Source organism: Vigna unguiculata, chromosome 11 (genome assembly GCF_037176805.1).
Source record: "Vigna unguiculata cultivar grain cowpea cultivar isolate G323 ecotype 2 chromosome 11, ASM3717680v1, whole genome shotgun sequence".
NCBI classification, from domain to species: domain Eukaryota; kingdom Viridiplantae; phylum Streptophyta; class Magnoliopsida; order Fabales; family Fabaceae; genus Vigna; species Vigna unguiculata.
The window spans coordinates 41,226,339-41,244,780 of NC_140802.1; the positions used below are offsets into that span (position 1 = coordinate 41,226,339).

At 26.9% G+C, this 18,442-nt stretch overlaps 1 protein-coding gene across 1 annotated transcript; it reads left to right on the forward strand.

Moving 5' to 3' along the window:
- Positions 1 to 8,607: 8,607 nt before the first annotated feature.
- LOC114170704 (large ribosomal subunit protein uL11) lies at positions 8,608 to 9,423 on the forward strand. Its single transcript, XM_028056244.2, has one exon. The coding sequence runs from the start codon at positions 8,688 to 8,690 to the stop codon at positions 9,186 to 9,188; it is 501 nt and encodes a 166-aa protein (XP_027912045.1). The 5' UTR covers positions 8,608 to 8,687; the 3' UTR covers positions 9,189 to 9,423.
- The last annotated feature ends 9,019 nt before the right edge of the window (positions 9,424 to 18,442 follow it).

Here is an 18,442-nt window from a genome sequence, read left to right on the forward strand (position 1 = left end):
TTACATGAAGAAAATTATTATGCTGATAAGTTAACTAATTTAGTTGTCATTAAAAAAAAATACATGTGATTTAATTTTTTACTTCCTTGTAATAAGTATTGTTTACCTAGGTAATTTTAAGATGAATTCGGTATATGGTTTTCCTGTGTTTTAAATTATTTTATTTTATTTTATTTAAAAATTTATGTGATGACAAATATTATTGGGTATATTTTGAGGTGTCCTGCATAAGATATCAAAGTTAATAATGCTGATCAAGAGGAAATGTCATGTATTTCCTATATTATTATTCTTTTCCGCTGACAAAGAAAAAAAAGGGAAGAGATTCAGGAAAAATTAAAATATGTGCATTTCAGGAAAAATAAATCAATACAACCACAACATTTAATTAATTTTCAAAATAAAATAAAATCATGTATCACCTAATAAAGTTAAAAGAATAAGTTCACTCGTTATTCAAATAAAATAGACCAAAACATTTTCTTCCATCTGACTTGAAATCTGATCAACAAGACACAATATTGGTTTATTATTCGTGTCGTGTCTTGTCAGATTATACATATCATATTGAAACCTAAAACTGTATAAACCCTAATCGTTGATTTCTTTTTTAGCATTTTTCTTTTAGGCGTAATTTTGTTTTGAGGTACATGTTCTGTGAATGAGAATCAAATTCACTTTGTTGGTATGGACTTGTATCATTAATAAGTCTCAATTGTTATTCGTACAATCAGAAACACTTTTTTTTTAAAATTATCTATAGGTTAAATTATTTTATATGTGAATTAAAAAATTGTAATTAAACATTTTATACACGAGAGTTTCTATCATGAAGAAAATTTAGTTTAAAAATAAGTTCATTTTTTTTTCACTATTAAAAATACCCATGTAAAAAAAAGTATACACATATATATTTTCATTAAATATCACTTTATGTATCCAAGCCTAATGTTATATCTTTTTATGAAATCTATATTTCATTAATTATCTTAGTTGTTAAGTGGAATGAATAAGAAATATTTTATGGGAAAAATATTAAATATATATTACGTTTTACTTAATATTTTTTATAAACTATCCATAGAAACAATAAAAAAAATCACCAGTAACTATTATTTATAATGATATTTTACTAGATTATTTAGTATTATTAATAAGATTGCTGGTCGAGTTAAACTTGAAAAAAAATATTTGATGATCCCATATTTATTACTCCATATGAAAAATAATGCAATTGGATATTTTTTTTATTATTAAACTTTATTCTCTTCAATCTTGAACTAAATATTATAAATACATGTTATCATTAAAGAAAATACACACAAATCTTTTTTTAGTCGTATTCATTATTTCAAAAGTTTTCATTCACTTGAACATCAAAGAATATTTTTTAGGTGAACTTCAATTCAACACTCATACTCAAGAATAAAAAGTTAACTTTGGAAAATCCACTTACTAATAATGATGAGACTTAATTTTCCAAAAAATGAAACTTATTTGAGAAAAAAAAAAAGCATACTTAAACTATTTGAATCAAGATTGAAACCAAACAAGTAACATAACCATCTTTAAAAAAAAAAAAACTTTAACAACTTCATTTCATCAAAATTTACAAAATTAATAGATGTTTTACTGGTATAAAATTTTATTTATATGTAATATTTTATATAAATCTTTCATTTTTATTTAATTATATTATTTGATACTTTGTTTTGAATTTTATATAATTGTTCAACATTTGACATTGAAAAAACAAAAATATGTTATTTTGATATTTAATATTTGATAATATCATAATTTTTTATGGTTATTATTACAAGAAAATATTGTATTACCGATAAAAAAAATTTAATAAAAAAAATCGTTGGAAAAATAACATTTAATGATGGATAAAAATTCATAGCCAAAATGACATTTCTTGACGAAATTTACCAATGAAAAATAATATATCGACAAAAACAAAATTTACAAACGATTTTATTGACAAATTTTATAATTTTAATCATCGAGAAAAATATTCGTCAGTAATGGATATGTTGGATGAAGAAGAAGATGAAAAATAGGAAGAAGAAAGATAAAAAGAAAGAAAAAAGTTGAAGAAGAGGAGGAGGAAAAATATAAAATCACAATATTTATCAATAAATTTTACTGACGAAAAAATTTGTCGATAATTTAAAGGATAAAATTGAAATTAAAAAATATGGACACAAAGAAAAAAATTCTCTTTGCATATAATTATAAACTCTTTATATATAGTTACAAATAAAAGAAAAAGGTTTTATGATGTTGTCATTTAAAATATAGTTAAAATATTATCGATTATAAATTATTTTAATCAAACTTTTATATACACTAGCGTAAACACAAACATTTGTGTATTCATTTTTTAAATATACATGATATTATATTAGTAGGTGATAATAATATAATGTTATTAAATTAATACACAAAATAAATTTATATTTATTAAAAATAAAGTGAAATAAGCGAGAGAATATGAGAGAATAATTGTTGTAGAAAACATGTAAAACTAACTATTAATATTACAAAATTTAACAAATAATTATATTTGTAAAAGGTAACATTTGAATTATGAAAGATGAGAGAAAATCTTATTTATACGTAGTTATAGATATATGTTATAGATATACACATATACATATTCTCTTTGCCTTTTATTTTTATCGTTCATTCACTTTTACTATTAATTTTATTTTTCTTTATCATAGATTCATTTTAATTTTCCTCTTACCATTCCTCTCTCTCCCTCTATCTTCAAAAAATGAAATGGACGTTACAATTTTCCCTTTTTGCCAATAGAATTTAGTTTTCCCCCTTCACCCATCTCTCTCATAACACAAAAATATACACTAAAGCTGAATACAACACTTCATTCCATGCCACTTTTAGGTGTCCCCCTAATTGCGACTCACCCTCCATAACAATACAACTGTTTTTGTTTTTTATCAACACCAAAGAGAACTTATCATGGCTAATAATTACAATAAACAACAATAAACAACATATATCACTATGATGTGTTCCTTTTTGGTTCCTCATCACCATAACATACACTAATAATAATAATAATAAGTGGAATCATTTATATGGATAAGCATTTGACTAGTAAAACCAATTAAGGATACGAGGCCACAACATTGATCATATTATCACATTTAGCATCTTGCTTTTGCCATTTCTATCTTTAATGGGGTGGGGACTATAATGCATTTTTCCACACCATGATTGATAGGAGTTCTTATTTTATTTGGAACTGAAAAATGTACTTACGGGGGCACCAAAAGTTTGATTTTCTTTTATTAGGGTTGAGAAATAGAATCTAATTAAATCCTACAAAGTTAGTTTGAATTTTATAAAGTGAAGTTTGTACTCAATTATAATGTGCCATCTACATCAAATTTTGTTATAATAATAGACTTTAACTCATGATTATGATATCATATTGTAACGCCCCGGCGCGCCCGAGTTTGATCCGACTAGTGGGCCTAGTGAGAATGAGTCGGCCCAAATAAAGTATCGAATGGCCCACTCCCTGCACGTTAACATATTCAAACCGTAACAATAGGACCCCCTCAGCTCAGGAAGATACCACGACGTTAGGTAACCCCCCACGATACGGAGCCAACTCGGCTGGTTGGCGTACTTGTAGGTACACAAAGGGAATACGGTATAAGACGAGACGAGGGGGGGGGAGGATATACTGTTTTTGAGGGGCTCTTGCTGGATTGTGCTCGGTAACATATCGGAACAAGTCCGGCAAGAACACATATCATATTAAGAAGTGGACCCAACCTTATAAAATTAGTTTGTAGTTTGTACTCATTTATATACTATAAATTTGTTTTATCACTAATTATTGTGAAATTTATACTAAGATTCATTACGATAAGTTCTAATTCTAACTCAATTATGAAATCATATTAAGAAACGAGCCTTAAGCCTACTCATGGTTGTAAAACTATGTTAAAAAGTGAAATCGGTTTGTAAAGTGAGATTTAGACCTACATGTATAATGTAAATTTATTTGATCTCTCATCAATACGAGAATTCCAAAAATATCTTCAATATCACACTTTAACGCATATACATCTTGAATGTAATATTAAACATTAATGGACGGTTTTTGAAAACAGACAATAATAATGCTAGTACAATAGACCTGCAAACAAGTATTATTATGATACGTTTCAAATAACTCTAATATTATTATAGACTTTAAACTTACCTCAAACTTATAAACTGATATACAAATGAACCATAAATCTACTTTATCTGGAGTTTCTGTGAGATTTTCATCCATTAGTGAAATCAACGAAATCAACAACTCTCAAAGGGCCAACAACATACTTCCATTGATTAGCGAATTTTCGAATAGAGAATAAGAACTTATACAGAAGAAAAAGGCGAAGCACCTAAGATCTTCAAAACCAAACTTTATTTAACTTCAAAATGGTGAAGATGACAAGTGGATTGTTCTTTAGATTCCTCTTTTTCAGTGATGGTTATGAGTTATAAAGTTGTTTCTAACATTAAAAAAATCCACCAGCCAAATATGAAAACAATGATTCATTTCTTCTTGGAATTGAATGATATAAATAGTAATGTGTGTCAAGTTAAAAAAAAAACTGTGGTTAAGTTAAGAAGACAACACTATTAATATATATGATTGAATTATTAGTAACGTATTTGTATTATAAAATGAACACAAATCATATGAAATTTCTAAGTTTAAGATTATTATGATTTTAAATTAGAATATATTGCTGGTAATACTTATCTTATGTCCAAGACATTTTGCTTACCTTAAAATGAAGTTATTTAAATTACTATATATAAATATTTTAACTACTTTAATTATTATGTTAACGATTTTTCATAAACAAAGGTATCCATAAATACTGGATACTTTTTAAGTAATTGATAAACGCAAAATGTCAAATAAACGTGCTTATATAATGTTTGTGTTCAAATTCTTTATAAAATTTACGGATAAAAACATTTTTAGCAACTGTAATTTTATTTTTTTGAAATTATTCTTTAACTACAATAGTTTTTTTTTTAATGATCAATTATATTTTTAATTTCTAATTCAAATATTTAGTTGTTTAAATAGAATGACGTGTTTGTAAAAAAATATTTTCTAATACTGGACAACAAGAAAATAACATATTTGTGACAAAATAATCTTTCGTCGATCTCTTGCAAATCGTATTTTTTATTTTTATTTTCTGATACTTGCACTACTTAGATGAATGAATAATAATTCTGAGAAATATGACAAATCGTATTCCCTCTTCTTCTTTTTTTCTTTTTTTTTTCTTTTATTTATTTAATTAATGGGTTTGAGCAGTGCAGTGTGTTTTGCACTTTTACTAAGGAAATAGATTGTAAAAAATTATTTATGAAAAATAATATTGATTTTTATTAAAAGGTTGCACTAATTTATTGATTTTTATTTCATATTTAATATTATTTTATTTATTTGTAGGTATTTATGTAGGTATACAAAAATTAAAATATAACATTAATAATTATTTATGAAAAATTTAATTTATGTAGATGTACAAAAATTACATACTAATATCCACAAATATTTATAAAAAATTTAAGTATTTTAGTAAAAATAATTAAATATTAAATTATGTTTAAGTGTATAACATTCATATTTTATAAACGAAATATTTACATATAATTTATTTTTACTTATAATGTATCACAAATAATTTATTTAATATTTAAATATTTTAAAATAAATAAACATAAAAGAAATAGTACCGTCAAATATAATACATTTGTAATGATATCAATTAATTAATAATTCTTTTATTCCAAACAACGTCAAAGATAAAAAAATAGTTAAAAAAATTATATAAAACAAATTTATATTTATTGCAAATAATTTTATATAAAAGAATTTGCAAACATTTCATGAAAAAAAAATCATTTTAAAACTTCTAAATATTTTCTACCAAATATGTATTGTATGAAAAATCAAATGAATTTCATACTAAAGTTTTTTAAAAGAGAAATATGCAAGAACATTTTAATTTATTGGTTTATGTGGATCTCACCAAGATTTTATTTTTCTTCAAAAATGCGCTTTCCCCCTTTTTTTTCAAACAATAAAAAACAATAACATATTATGAAATTTAATAAACTCGTTAAAATATTTCTTTCACAAAAAATAAATAAAAATAAAAGTTGTTTCTCTTATATATTTGATGAAATCAGATTTCGTTGACAGCGAAGAAATTAATTGAGGTTACAGTTTTTTAGGTTCGGATTCTTGTGAGCATTACCACGGCCGAATAATCTGATTTTTAAAAATAAAAATTATAAACATAAAAAGATATGTAACATATCTATAATTTAAATTAAATCACATCAAGAAACTTAATTTTAATTTTAATTTCTATAAACAAATATGAGACCAGATATTTAATTTTAGAATTAATAAATGCTTTATTTTTTCAAAACATAATTAATTAGCTTCAAATTAATTATGATTTTTGTTTTTTTCCTTGTTAAATAATTTTTCTCACAAATTAGTATTTTGTTTGTTTCTAATCCTCACTAAATAATGAAAAATTAATAATAAATAATTTATCTCTCTAACAACTAATTCACAACTTTATTCTAACAATATAATAATTTAAACATATAAGTAAACGAAATTTATAAATAAAATAATGTTGTAATCGGTACATAGACAATTATCTATAGTTATATTTTTAACTGTAGTTTTCAGTGGAGCATCGTCTTGTTATTAATATTAAAACTATATATCATTATAAATATAAAAGTTAAATATGTTTTTTTTCCTCCAAGTTTTAGTAAATTTTGGAATTAGTCCCTTTTTATAATTTTATATAAATTTAGTCATTTATTTTTATAAATGCGTGAATTTTAGTCATTCTTGCCAAATTTTAGTAAATTTATTTGACATTTTAAACGCGTTTTATGATAATATTTGAATTAACATTGAAGCGAAAATGTGTCAAACGGTGTAAACAATTTAAATATTATTATGAAATGCGTTTGAAACGTCAAATAAATTTAATATAATTTGATTAAAAAGACTAAATTCACGTATTTTTAAAGATGAAGGACTAAATTGATAAAAAAATTTTGATGATGGACTAATTCCAAATTTCACTTACACTAAAGGGAAGAAAAACATATTTAAGCTTAAATATAAACTCAAAAACGGATGGCTTTTTACCTTAGTGTTATTTTAATATATAATTAGATATTATTCTTTATAGGAGTTTATTTTATTATATTATTGACAAACCAATTATATATGTGAATGTATAATTTTATTTTATTATATTTTCATTTTTATCATTAAAAAGGATTATTATTTTTCATGTGTCTATTTTCAGCGTACCCCAATTCTGAATTTTTATAAGGAAAATAAAAGCATAAGGATGGAGGTAAGAAAATTAAAAAATAATTGTATAAAGCAAAATCGAGTGTAAGTCAGAAAAAAAAAGAGAGAACATTCTGCAGAGGAAAATAAATTTGGGCTGAAGAGCAACAAATAGGCTCTTCATGATTCTTATACTATCTACACCCCTTTCATTTAAAATGATTTATTACACACCTTTTTATTTGTTTTCATCAAATCAAAATAATTTTCACTCCTTAAACCGTATTCTTTTTTTTTTCAGCAAAACTCTGCTTCAAAATATTTCTTCAAGAAGGTATTTCCGAAAATATCTTTATTTGTATTTCTTGCAACTTGAAAACTATTTTACAAAAGATAATTAAAGCTCATCTTTTGGAAAACAATGTTTAAAATATTAAGAAAACAAGCACGTGTTCAAAAGTAATTGCTAGAATGTAAAAAAGGAACACAAAGTGTTTTTGATTATTTTTCTTCAGAATGCTTTCTTTACCCTAAAAACATTTTCTATTATACACATATTTTTCTCAATATTTGAGAAAATACTTTTATGAACATTATAGAATGATAAGAAAACAAGAACATATTTCAGAAGCTAGTTTCTAAGAGACAATTTTATTAACATTTTGAAATTGTTTTCCGGAACATGAAAAATATTAAAAGGGTTATAAGAGCCACTTTGAAAACATAAAATAAGTACCTTAAAAAATTCTCCCAAAAACGTTTTTATCTCTTTCACATACTAGGGTGTACTTTCCGTAATATTTTGTTTCATTAACATTTTGTAAAGTATTTTCTATAACAAATTTTCTTATCTTCACATTTTAAAATTAATTTCCATGATATGAAACAAAAAATACAAAATTTTTTAAAATAATAATATTATTTTAAAATATATAATTTAAAGGGAAATGCATTTAGCACAAAGGTAGTGTAAATAGTAGGACCCGAACAAAGAACGGCAATTTTAAAATAGAGCCCAATTTCCCAAGAACCAAAAAGAGCCCATTTCACGAGTGGACCCAAATTAAAGAGGAAAAGTGAAAAAGACTTATCTATCCTTCGTTGTGTGCAAGAAGTTCAAGTGCTAGTTACAAAATTGGTCCTTACCTTGCCAGTGGCAAAACGGACCTTTAAAAACCCTAATTCCTATTAACCCTTATATATAACTCATTCTTAGTTTCTCTTCCCTCTGCTTCGCCTCATTCTCACTCGCAAACCCTAATACTCCTTCTTCCTCTTCTATTACTGCAACACAATGCCGCCGAAGTTTGACCCATCCCAGGTCGTCGACGTCTTCGTCCGAGTCACCGGTGGCGAGGTCGGAGCAGCGAGTTCTCTCGCTCCTAAGATCGGTCCTCTCGGTCTCTCTCCCAAGAAGATCGGAGAAGACATCGCCAAGGAAACAGCCAAGGACTGGAAGGGCCTCAGAGTGACCGTCAAACTCACCGTTCAAAACCGTCAGGCCAAAGTCACGGTGGTTCCCTCTGCCGCCGCGCTCGTCATCAAGTCTCTCAAGGAGCCCGAGCGCGACCGGAAGAAGACCAAAAACATTAAGCATAATGGAAACATCTCTCTCGATGACGTCATTGAGATCGCTAGGGTGATGAAGCCTAGGTCTATGGCGAAGGACCTTAGCGGCACGATTAAGGAGATTCTTGGAACTTGCGTCTCCGTGGGATGCACAGTTGATGGAAAGGATCCTAAGGACTTGCAGCAGGAGATTACTGATGGTGATGTTGAGGTCCCTCTTGATTGAGGAGGAAGAAGGCTTTGTTTCTCTTTTTTCTCTTACCTCTGTTTGTTTCGTGTTTCTTTTTATTATATAAATTTGGGGCAACTATTGAACTTTTTGTTTATGTTTATTTAATGTTTTGGATAATTTAGAAGATTTCGAGAGATCTTATCATGGGCTTATTAGTTTACTTCTGCTCATAAGATGATATGTTTTTCGATATAATTTTGTCAATGGATTGTAGTCGATTTTGCGTATATATCCCTGTGCTGGTCGGTTTGTTTCATTAGTTTAATTGGAATTTGCCTGGAATTTGAATTTTCACACCTTGAAGTGGATAAAGTTTAGATTGGGTTATACGTGTAGATTAAATCATGTCGTTCATTGTTAAGGTATTGATTTCTTGGGCAATTGATTCGTTTGTTTTTGCTTTGTTGGCATTCAGTTTACTTATATTATACGTGTAGTTGAAGTTTGTTATTTGATATAGGGTCTTAATTTGAGTGATGTTTCATGTAGGTACGTGTGTTTTCTGGTTTAATTAGACATTATTGATTTATCTTGAAATTGTTTGATGAAAGTTCTTGCCATATACGTTCGTAAAGAATTTTACAACGTGCAGATGTGATCAGCTCTACTGTGCTGAGCTATATAGAAACTTAATAGCTGGTTTGCTCACCCAGTGTGTTTATTTTGAGAATTGTGTGTGCAGTTTGTAGAAATATTGCCATATGCAACTCACTCTATATCAGATTGTATTCCATTGTTAAGAAACATTTGATGTTTGCTCGATCAACATTGAATATGGTAAATTACGTAAGATTTCTGAAATTAGTCTTTGAATCTTGTTTTTATGTTATGCAAGTACAAGCTTTTGTATTAGAGGCTATTGCCATTGCTTTTGTATTTGTTTTATGGCATTTGGATTTAAGCTCTGTAAGGGTTTGGATGATGTATGCATTAGTTGGTTGCAAAGCATGATACGCTTGGTGGTATCTTGTGAGAAATATGAACGATGAATGATTGAGTATTTTGTGAATTGGTATTGATTGTTATGTTCGTCTGTCTAGTAGAGATGGATAGCATCATTCAATTAAGCCATACATGCATCCTTTATGGAATTTGTATCTAGCATAGTTGTTTTTGTTGTAAGTTTTCTTAGTTCACATGCTAAATTTTTGTGGGAATTCTATCTATTTGCTGCTGAAAAAATACTATGATTTTTTGTAGTTGTGTCGTTCACTAACGTGTAGTTTTTTAGATTTTATGTTGAAGTTTGAGGCATCTGAATGTAAGTGCAATGAGACATCGATATTTGGCATGCTGAATAAAATATGACATTGATGGGTTTTGCTAGTCTTTCCATCTGTAGTTAGATAGCGTCTAAAGTAATTGTTGTTTATCGTTGTGGTATGTGTTAATCTTGGACAACTTTTTAACTGCATTACCATCTAAAGTGGTAGTTTTTGGTGGTAAATTCTTTAATCATAATGTCTACGGTTTTGGTGTTTTGTTTTCGGAAAAAAGTTTGAATCAACCGAATTGATTGTTACCTCGATTAAGTTATAATGACACATTTTGTTATTGAATTACAATTTCATTTTCTTCCAATGTATCGTGGAGTGATTCGAAAACAATGTTCCGTTTGAGGACGGAATTGTATAAGATATGTGAGTCTGAGTTATATTTTTAATTTATAATATTGATTTTATTTGTATAAAATATATATTCTTAATCACCTGTTGGACGAAAATAATGAAACAAATCAAGACTGATCATAATAGATGAACTGTATTCAGTACCGTAAGTTCTATATCAGCTCAACCAGTCTGCTAACAGAAAGTAAATAACACCATACTTTAGAGAAGTTAATTGAAAGTACCTCATACAATACATATTTTAGTCAATGGAGATCTAATTTTTCTCTCTTAAAAGTACATTTTTTTTTAAAGACGTTGATTTTCATAAAATTTAGGAAAATTGATCTTTAGAACTTATTTTGCATATGCTTTTTATAAGTTAGTTCTTATAATTTATTTTTAGTTTATAAAGTAATTTATTTTATTTTATTTATTGAACATATTTATGAAAGAGTTTACAAATGTATTTCATTATTGTTTTATGTGTGGTAATATGCAGGTTTGAAATTTAATGTAAGTGTAAAATTTAAAGTATTTTCTTAAATCAAAAGATGTTTTGGTTTGATACACCTTTAACTTAGTTTTGGTAATAAATACATAACCTCTAATCTATGTTTTTTTCTTTTTAATTTTCTTGACCATATGTAAATTTAATAAAACTTTGCATTGTTACTATTTTAGTAAACCCCCTATCTATACTAAAATAAATTGGATTTGTTTGTTATCGGTCATGTTGAGAAATGTTTTCTCTTGGAATTGTGTGCATTTTATTTGGTAGCATTATTTTTATGTTTTCTTTCTGCTTATGGCGTGGGGACTTTATTGCACCTCAAAAACTGAGATGAAAAAAAGTAACATTGAATAGTTGTTCATAATAACTGGGCCTTTGTTTTTAACTGTCCAAATAGTTGGGCCTACCTATTTTGTTTTTTAGGCACTCCTTGCATCCCATATTTTTCTTTCTGCACCTCCATATTTTTTCTATTTTCCATTTTGTCCTCTTAATAATAATTAACCGGATAACATAATTTGGGAGAACTAACCGAATCAAAAAAGAAAATGTGATGTGAACGGGAACAAGAGATCCGGTTTACGATTTAGGGTATAGTTGCGAGAATTTGGAATATGGTGAAGTTATGCATAGTTATGTATGTTTATCGAATTTTGAAATCCGATTTTATTTGTGTGTATTGGATTTCGAAATCGTGTTATGTGAAGTTGAGTATTCATTGGACTTTGAAATTTGGTTTTGTTTGTGTACCGGATTTTGGCATGAAGTTGTATGTGGTCACCCGATTTTGAAATTAAATTTTATTTATGTGTATCGGATTTTGAAATCTAATTTTATTTATATGTAGTGGATTTAGAAATAACATTTATTTAATTATTTAATCTATAATTTGTTGTAGGGCCGAAATGGAAAGGACAACTAAAGTTGGGGGTGCAGGAAGAAAACAATGGGGTGCAGGAATAAGCCTTTTATTCTTTTATTGGCTCTTCAAATTAAGCCATTATTGATTAGAAAAGTAAAAACTCTTTAAAAGTAAAGTTTTTAGAAGCAAAGAGAGATTTATAATTTTTCTTCTTGTGCTTCTATCGAACATTTATTTAAGTTTCGCAATACTATTTTTTTTTATGCCCAGTTTTGATTTAAATCATATAAAAAATTTGACGTAATCAAAACATTAACTTCCGAGCCGTAGTTGTTAAAAAATCAAATTAACGTTCTTGTTCTTGATTTTGTTTAGAAACCAACTTCCAAAAATTTTATCCAAAATTTCCTAACACTTACTTCCAAAGTAAGTCATGATTCCTTAATGGGGATTATATTATAAAATTCATTTTTGAGTAATTACACATTATTACTTTTGGAGTCATGATATTTTTGGACATTGAAATATTTTGAAAGTTGTTAATACTTATTTTTTATTGGATATGCGTTATTTTCAAGACTCATTCATATTCAAGTAGCTAAACGCTTCTCTTGAGTGGATATATCTCATAATAATTTTATGAGTTAAAATTCATTTTTGAGTAATTAATATTATTAAAAGTGATTTTATTGTATATATTTTAGTTTATTTTTATTTTGAATTTAAGTAATTAATATTTCTTTTCAAGTGAATATATCATATAACTATTATTTTCTTTTTTATATTTTTAAGTTATTTTATCAATCAAAGAGAATAAATATATAAAAAATATTTCAAGTGTTTAACCTGTGACATCTCATTTAATAGTTTTAAACTATTAAATAAAATATTATATATGATAATAGACCAAAACAGTTAGTAAAAGATTAATATAAAAATATTATTACAGTTATCCATAATAGTCATAACAATATCATTATATAAAAGCTAAAACTGAAGATGTTCAAGAGTCTCTTGTCTCTTAAAACAAAACTACTAAGCCACATAAACAAATCTTACTCTACAGTTTCACTATTTTCCAAGAGGAGAGTATTCTCACCTGCAACCCATTCATTCTGCTCACACAATTAAGTGATCATTGCAAAATAAGTAGAAAAACACAACAACACAAACAACACATGTAACTAATAAGAAAAATAAATATTTAAGTAAACCATAATCATATTATAAACTTTACATAACAAACAGTTACATTATTGTCTATTTACATCATATCCACAACTAACATTAATTCAATTATTCAGATACATGCAATAAACATCGGATCCCTTGACGGCCTGCATTTGTGCGTGGTTGCTAAACTCTATAGAGTTTGGCCTCAAGGGGTTAAAACCTAACCACTTACAAGGTAAATCCCCTTCACACCTAGGACTTGATCGAGTCCAATGACTAGGATCTTCATCTTCTCTTCACCATATAACTTACTCTACTATACTTGAGTGTAATTAGTTATTAGAGAAAGGATACCGATCGATAATGAATCCTTATGTCACTGCATACACTAAATACCACTACTTAGAACTTCCCTTTAGAAACCATTGCTCATATCACACTTGCAGATGCATACATAGATATACAAATATCTCAAATATCATTGACAATCAAATTTATACAAAACCACACTCTCCAGAATGAAAGAAAAACCTTTGATCCAAGTCCTAATCCACTCTAGCACGTCTCCTCGCTGGACGAGAGGTATACTCTCGACTAACGACGACATTGCTCGCCTAACGAGCTTATCACTAGGACTCTAGGGAATTAATTCATTTATAACTCGCCCAACGAGTGAGACTCGTGCAACGACACTCAAACGTATAACTACCAAATGTATAAGTCAACCTAGAAACAATACAGACATGATCAGGGCACAAAAACAAAATCACTGACTAGCAGAGACTCATAAGGGAAGATCATAATTCACACGCAACTCACAAATCATCACATGTATCCATAAGAATGATTGATTGAGAAAAGAACAGAAAATCAACTTACTCCATGGAGAAAATTGATGGGCAGAATCAAAGAGTACGTCACATGGATCTCCCCAACAATCTCATGTCATTAAACATATTAATATATGGTGAGATATGGTAGACAGAAGGGAGAGAGTTCCTAGAAAAGATTTTCTAAAGAGATAAAGTATTTTGAGATAATAAGATCTTTTTATGAATTTCCTATTTATATGTAAGGTTTTTATTATTAAAATAATAATAAGATCTCATATCTAAAACAATATCACTTAAAATAAGATTTATAGGATAGTTCTATCTACATACTTTGGTTGTATTTATAATTTATTAACATTTTTTTCTGTAAATCAAAACTAAATTAGTTAATTTATTAGCATAATATTTTTTTTAAAATTTTAATTATAAATCTAAATTTTATATAAGATAGAAAAAAATTGAACAACATATAAAATAAAAAGACTTATAAATTTATTATTATTATTATTATCGTAAGAAATAAGATTTTGGGTTGAATTCAAGTGACATTAATCTTATTTATTATATGAGTCGGATTCAAGTTTTTCGTATAAGAAAAATATTAACGCCTATATATAGATGCACAGAAGAAAACAATTTCTGGTGCTAAAGTGCAAAGCTTAGCTCATGGAATTGCACTTTTAAATTTTAAAACTTGGAAGCAGCCACCGTCCAGTGAAATCTTAGGTTACACACACAAACCAAAGGAGAAAATGTTTTTTTTTTATTTTATTTATCTCCACCATCAGGTGTTCAACACGTGGCACTTTTCCAGCCACAACAACACATTGTTTACATTTGAAAACCAATATCAATAGCATAGAAAATATTGTTAAAAATTCAGACATTAAAATTGATTAAAATTCTGATGATGATGATCATCACCATCTTCTTCACCCTTTTCCCCAATAATTGTGATCATCACAACTCAGAAATGATTTTGTTAATATATATTTGGTGGTCCATGTTGATGTTATATAGCAGGGTGGTTGGAAAATTAAGTCCACTATGTATTTCTAATCCTAGCTACTCTGTAAAGAGGACCAACCAAATTTGGTCCCTACAACTACTCATCAACCCTCCCTTCTATCACTATTAATATTAATATATGTACTATAATATATACAATTAATGCCCTTCGAAACAATAATTATAATAAACACAGATAAATTTTAACTAAAAATTAAAATTAGTCTCTCTTTAAGATTTTGATTTAATTTAATTTTTTAACTTTATAAATATGTGAATTTAGTTATTTTAACTAAATTTTGATAAATTCATTTGACGTTTCACATATGTTTTATGATAATATTTTGAGTTATTTACACTATTTGACACATTTTTACTTCAATATTAATCGAGAAACACGTTTAACATGTCAAATAAACTTAATCAAATTTGATTAAAAAGATTAAATTCATATATTTTTTAAATTGAAAAACTAAATTAAATCAAATTTTTGAAGAAAGACTAATTCTAAATTTTATTTAAGAGACCAAAAATATATCTAATCCTTTATTATGATTTTGAGTATAATTTTCACATATTTAATATTACTGATCAATTAATTTATTTATTATTATGGTCAATGATATTAAATTACATATTATTTATGATACTACTAATGAGTGACATTTGAAGTTACAAGTTTTTTATATTGTTTATGCATGAAGGAAGTTATTATACGGATAAATTAATCATATTGACTTTTGTTCTGGAGAACAATATAAAAAATTCCCATGTTTTTATTTATAATATTTTTGATAACATGTCTTATTTATCTACGTTTCATGGATGCAATTTCTTTTATTATGGGCTTGATTGGTTCTCCTATATTTCCTTTTCTCCTTTTTTTTTATTAAAATTGTCATATACAGATTATTATTACACTTTAAAATATTAACATAATTAAAATGTCAAAGTTTAATAACATTTAATATGAAATTATTCGAAATTATTTTATTTATTTTTGTTATGCATGTAAAATTTTCTTACACTATTTTACATTTTTGTCGGTTTATCAATTTAAGACAAGTTTGTAAATGGAAAGTTTTCTCCATGTATGTATACTATAAATTAATCTTAATTATGGTTGATGTGATAATTAACTACCCAATTAATTAGTAAATTCTATAATGAGTTTTGTGGTGAGGAACAGTAGGACCCTCACTGTGCTCAAAATCCATTTGATTTTAGGTATGTCCAGATAAGTTCTTCTCACATGTCTTCATCATCCAACAAAGATAACAACTACCTCTACTCTTATTTTTATATACCTTCATAATAATTGCAGTACAGAAAATAATTATTCATAACTTTTTTGCTCTTTTGAGGATAATATATCTTAATCTCTTGCTATTTTATTATTCTACAATGTTTCTTAGCCACCAATTCTCATGATACACTTCAACTTCAACGGGTTTATATAGTCAATATTTAAGAAAAATAAAATAAAATTGGAAATTAAAGTGCAACTTCCTAATCTAGAGAATTCTAGTATTTAAAGAAAAAGTTACCACAACATTAACCTAGTTTTCTTTTTCTCTCTCCCAAACAAAAATTGACATCTCTCTCCATTAATAAAATGTTAATAAGTTCTAACACTAGTTTGAAAGAGCTTCATAAAAGATAAATTCTAATTCTATTTTACTATTGATTATTTTTAACATATTTAACCTGTGTTATTTTACATGTCTTTTTTTTTTTGGGTCAAATATGTTTTTGGTTTTTAAAGTTTCAGTAATTAGTCCCTCATAAAAATTTTTGACCAATTTAGTCCTTCATATTTAGAAATACGTGGATTTAGTCATTTTAATCAATTTTGTTAAGTTTATTTGAAGTTTCAAACGTGTTTTATGATAATATTTGAGTTAGCATTTAAGCAAAAATGGGTCAAACGATGTAAACAATTCAAATACTATCATGAAATATGCTTAAAACGTTAGATAAACTTAACAAAACCTGGTTAAAAGGACTAAATCCATACATTTCTAAATAAGAAGGACTAAATTGGTCAAAAATTTCAAGGAGTGACTAATTCTAAATTTCACTAAAACTTGAGGGATAAAAATCATATTTAAACCTTGTTTTTTCAAAAAAAAAGTTTGTAGGTTCGTGTCATCTAAATTTTGTAATTAGGTCCTTAATATTTTAATTTTTTTACTAAATTTATTCAATGAATACAAATTAAATGCAAAAACAAAAATAAAATCCCGATAACAATGTTGTGAAATTATACATTCATTCAAGATAAAAAAAAAATTATCTGCATGTGTGAGAGAGAATTTCTTTAACAAAGATAGGCACTTATAAAAGAACCTTTTAATAATTATAAGAAACTAGTTGGGCTTAACAACATTTTATATTTGTGACGAAATTTATAATTAAAAATATTTTGCTTTAAATGGACGTACACATTCTAAAATTAATACAACACATTCAAAAAATCATAATATCTATGCGTACGTAATCGAGAGGCTTAAATACATCGATCTAATACATTCAATAAGAACTGACCAATCGAAATAAATAACAACAATGTACACTTGAAAGTTGTCTTCATTTGTTTTCTCCCATGTGCAATGAAGCTAACAAGATAGACTTAAACAGGTGGAAATAAGAAGTATGAATAATATTAAATATAGATAAATTAATTTTAAAAAAAATTGTTTCAATTTTATACAATCTAAAACTTTATGACCACAGTTATCTCATTTCTATTTTAACAACATTTTCTTTCCAATGAAATAAATTATATGATGCCCTAAAGAGAGAAACTATAGTAAGGACTAAGGAGGACCCATAAGGGACCATAGTTATTAATCATCCCTAGCCAAACTTGTGACAGACATTGCAGCAAAAACAGTATAAGTAGACCCCTATTTGTTCCTGTTTAATTTGCTGTTATAATAATAATAATAATAATAATTCCTTTATCTACTGCATTAAAATTTTCCCATAGTTAACCACATGTAGCCGTTGATACAGAAGAAAGCTTTTAGATCACACTGGGCCATGGCCATATATATATATAATGTATGTATATGTGGTAGACATGGTATGTGATAAGAAGAAGTGCCGTTGCAATGGTGGTGGTGGAGTGGGACCATGCAAGCGAAATCAAGCTAAGAGGGGCGGCAAAAAACTATGTTAATCATGTCATTGTCCATAGACAAAAAACAAAACACACAGTTAAATTATTTGATTCAGTACTATTCTCT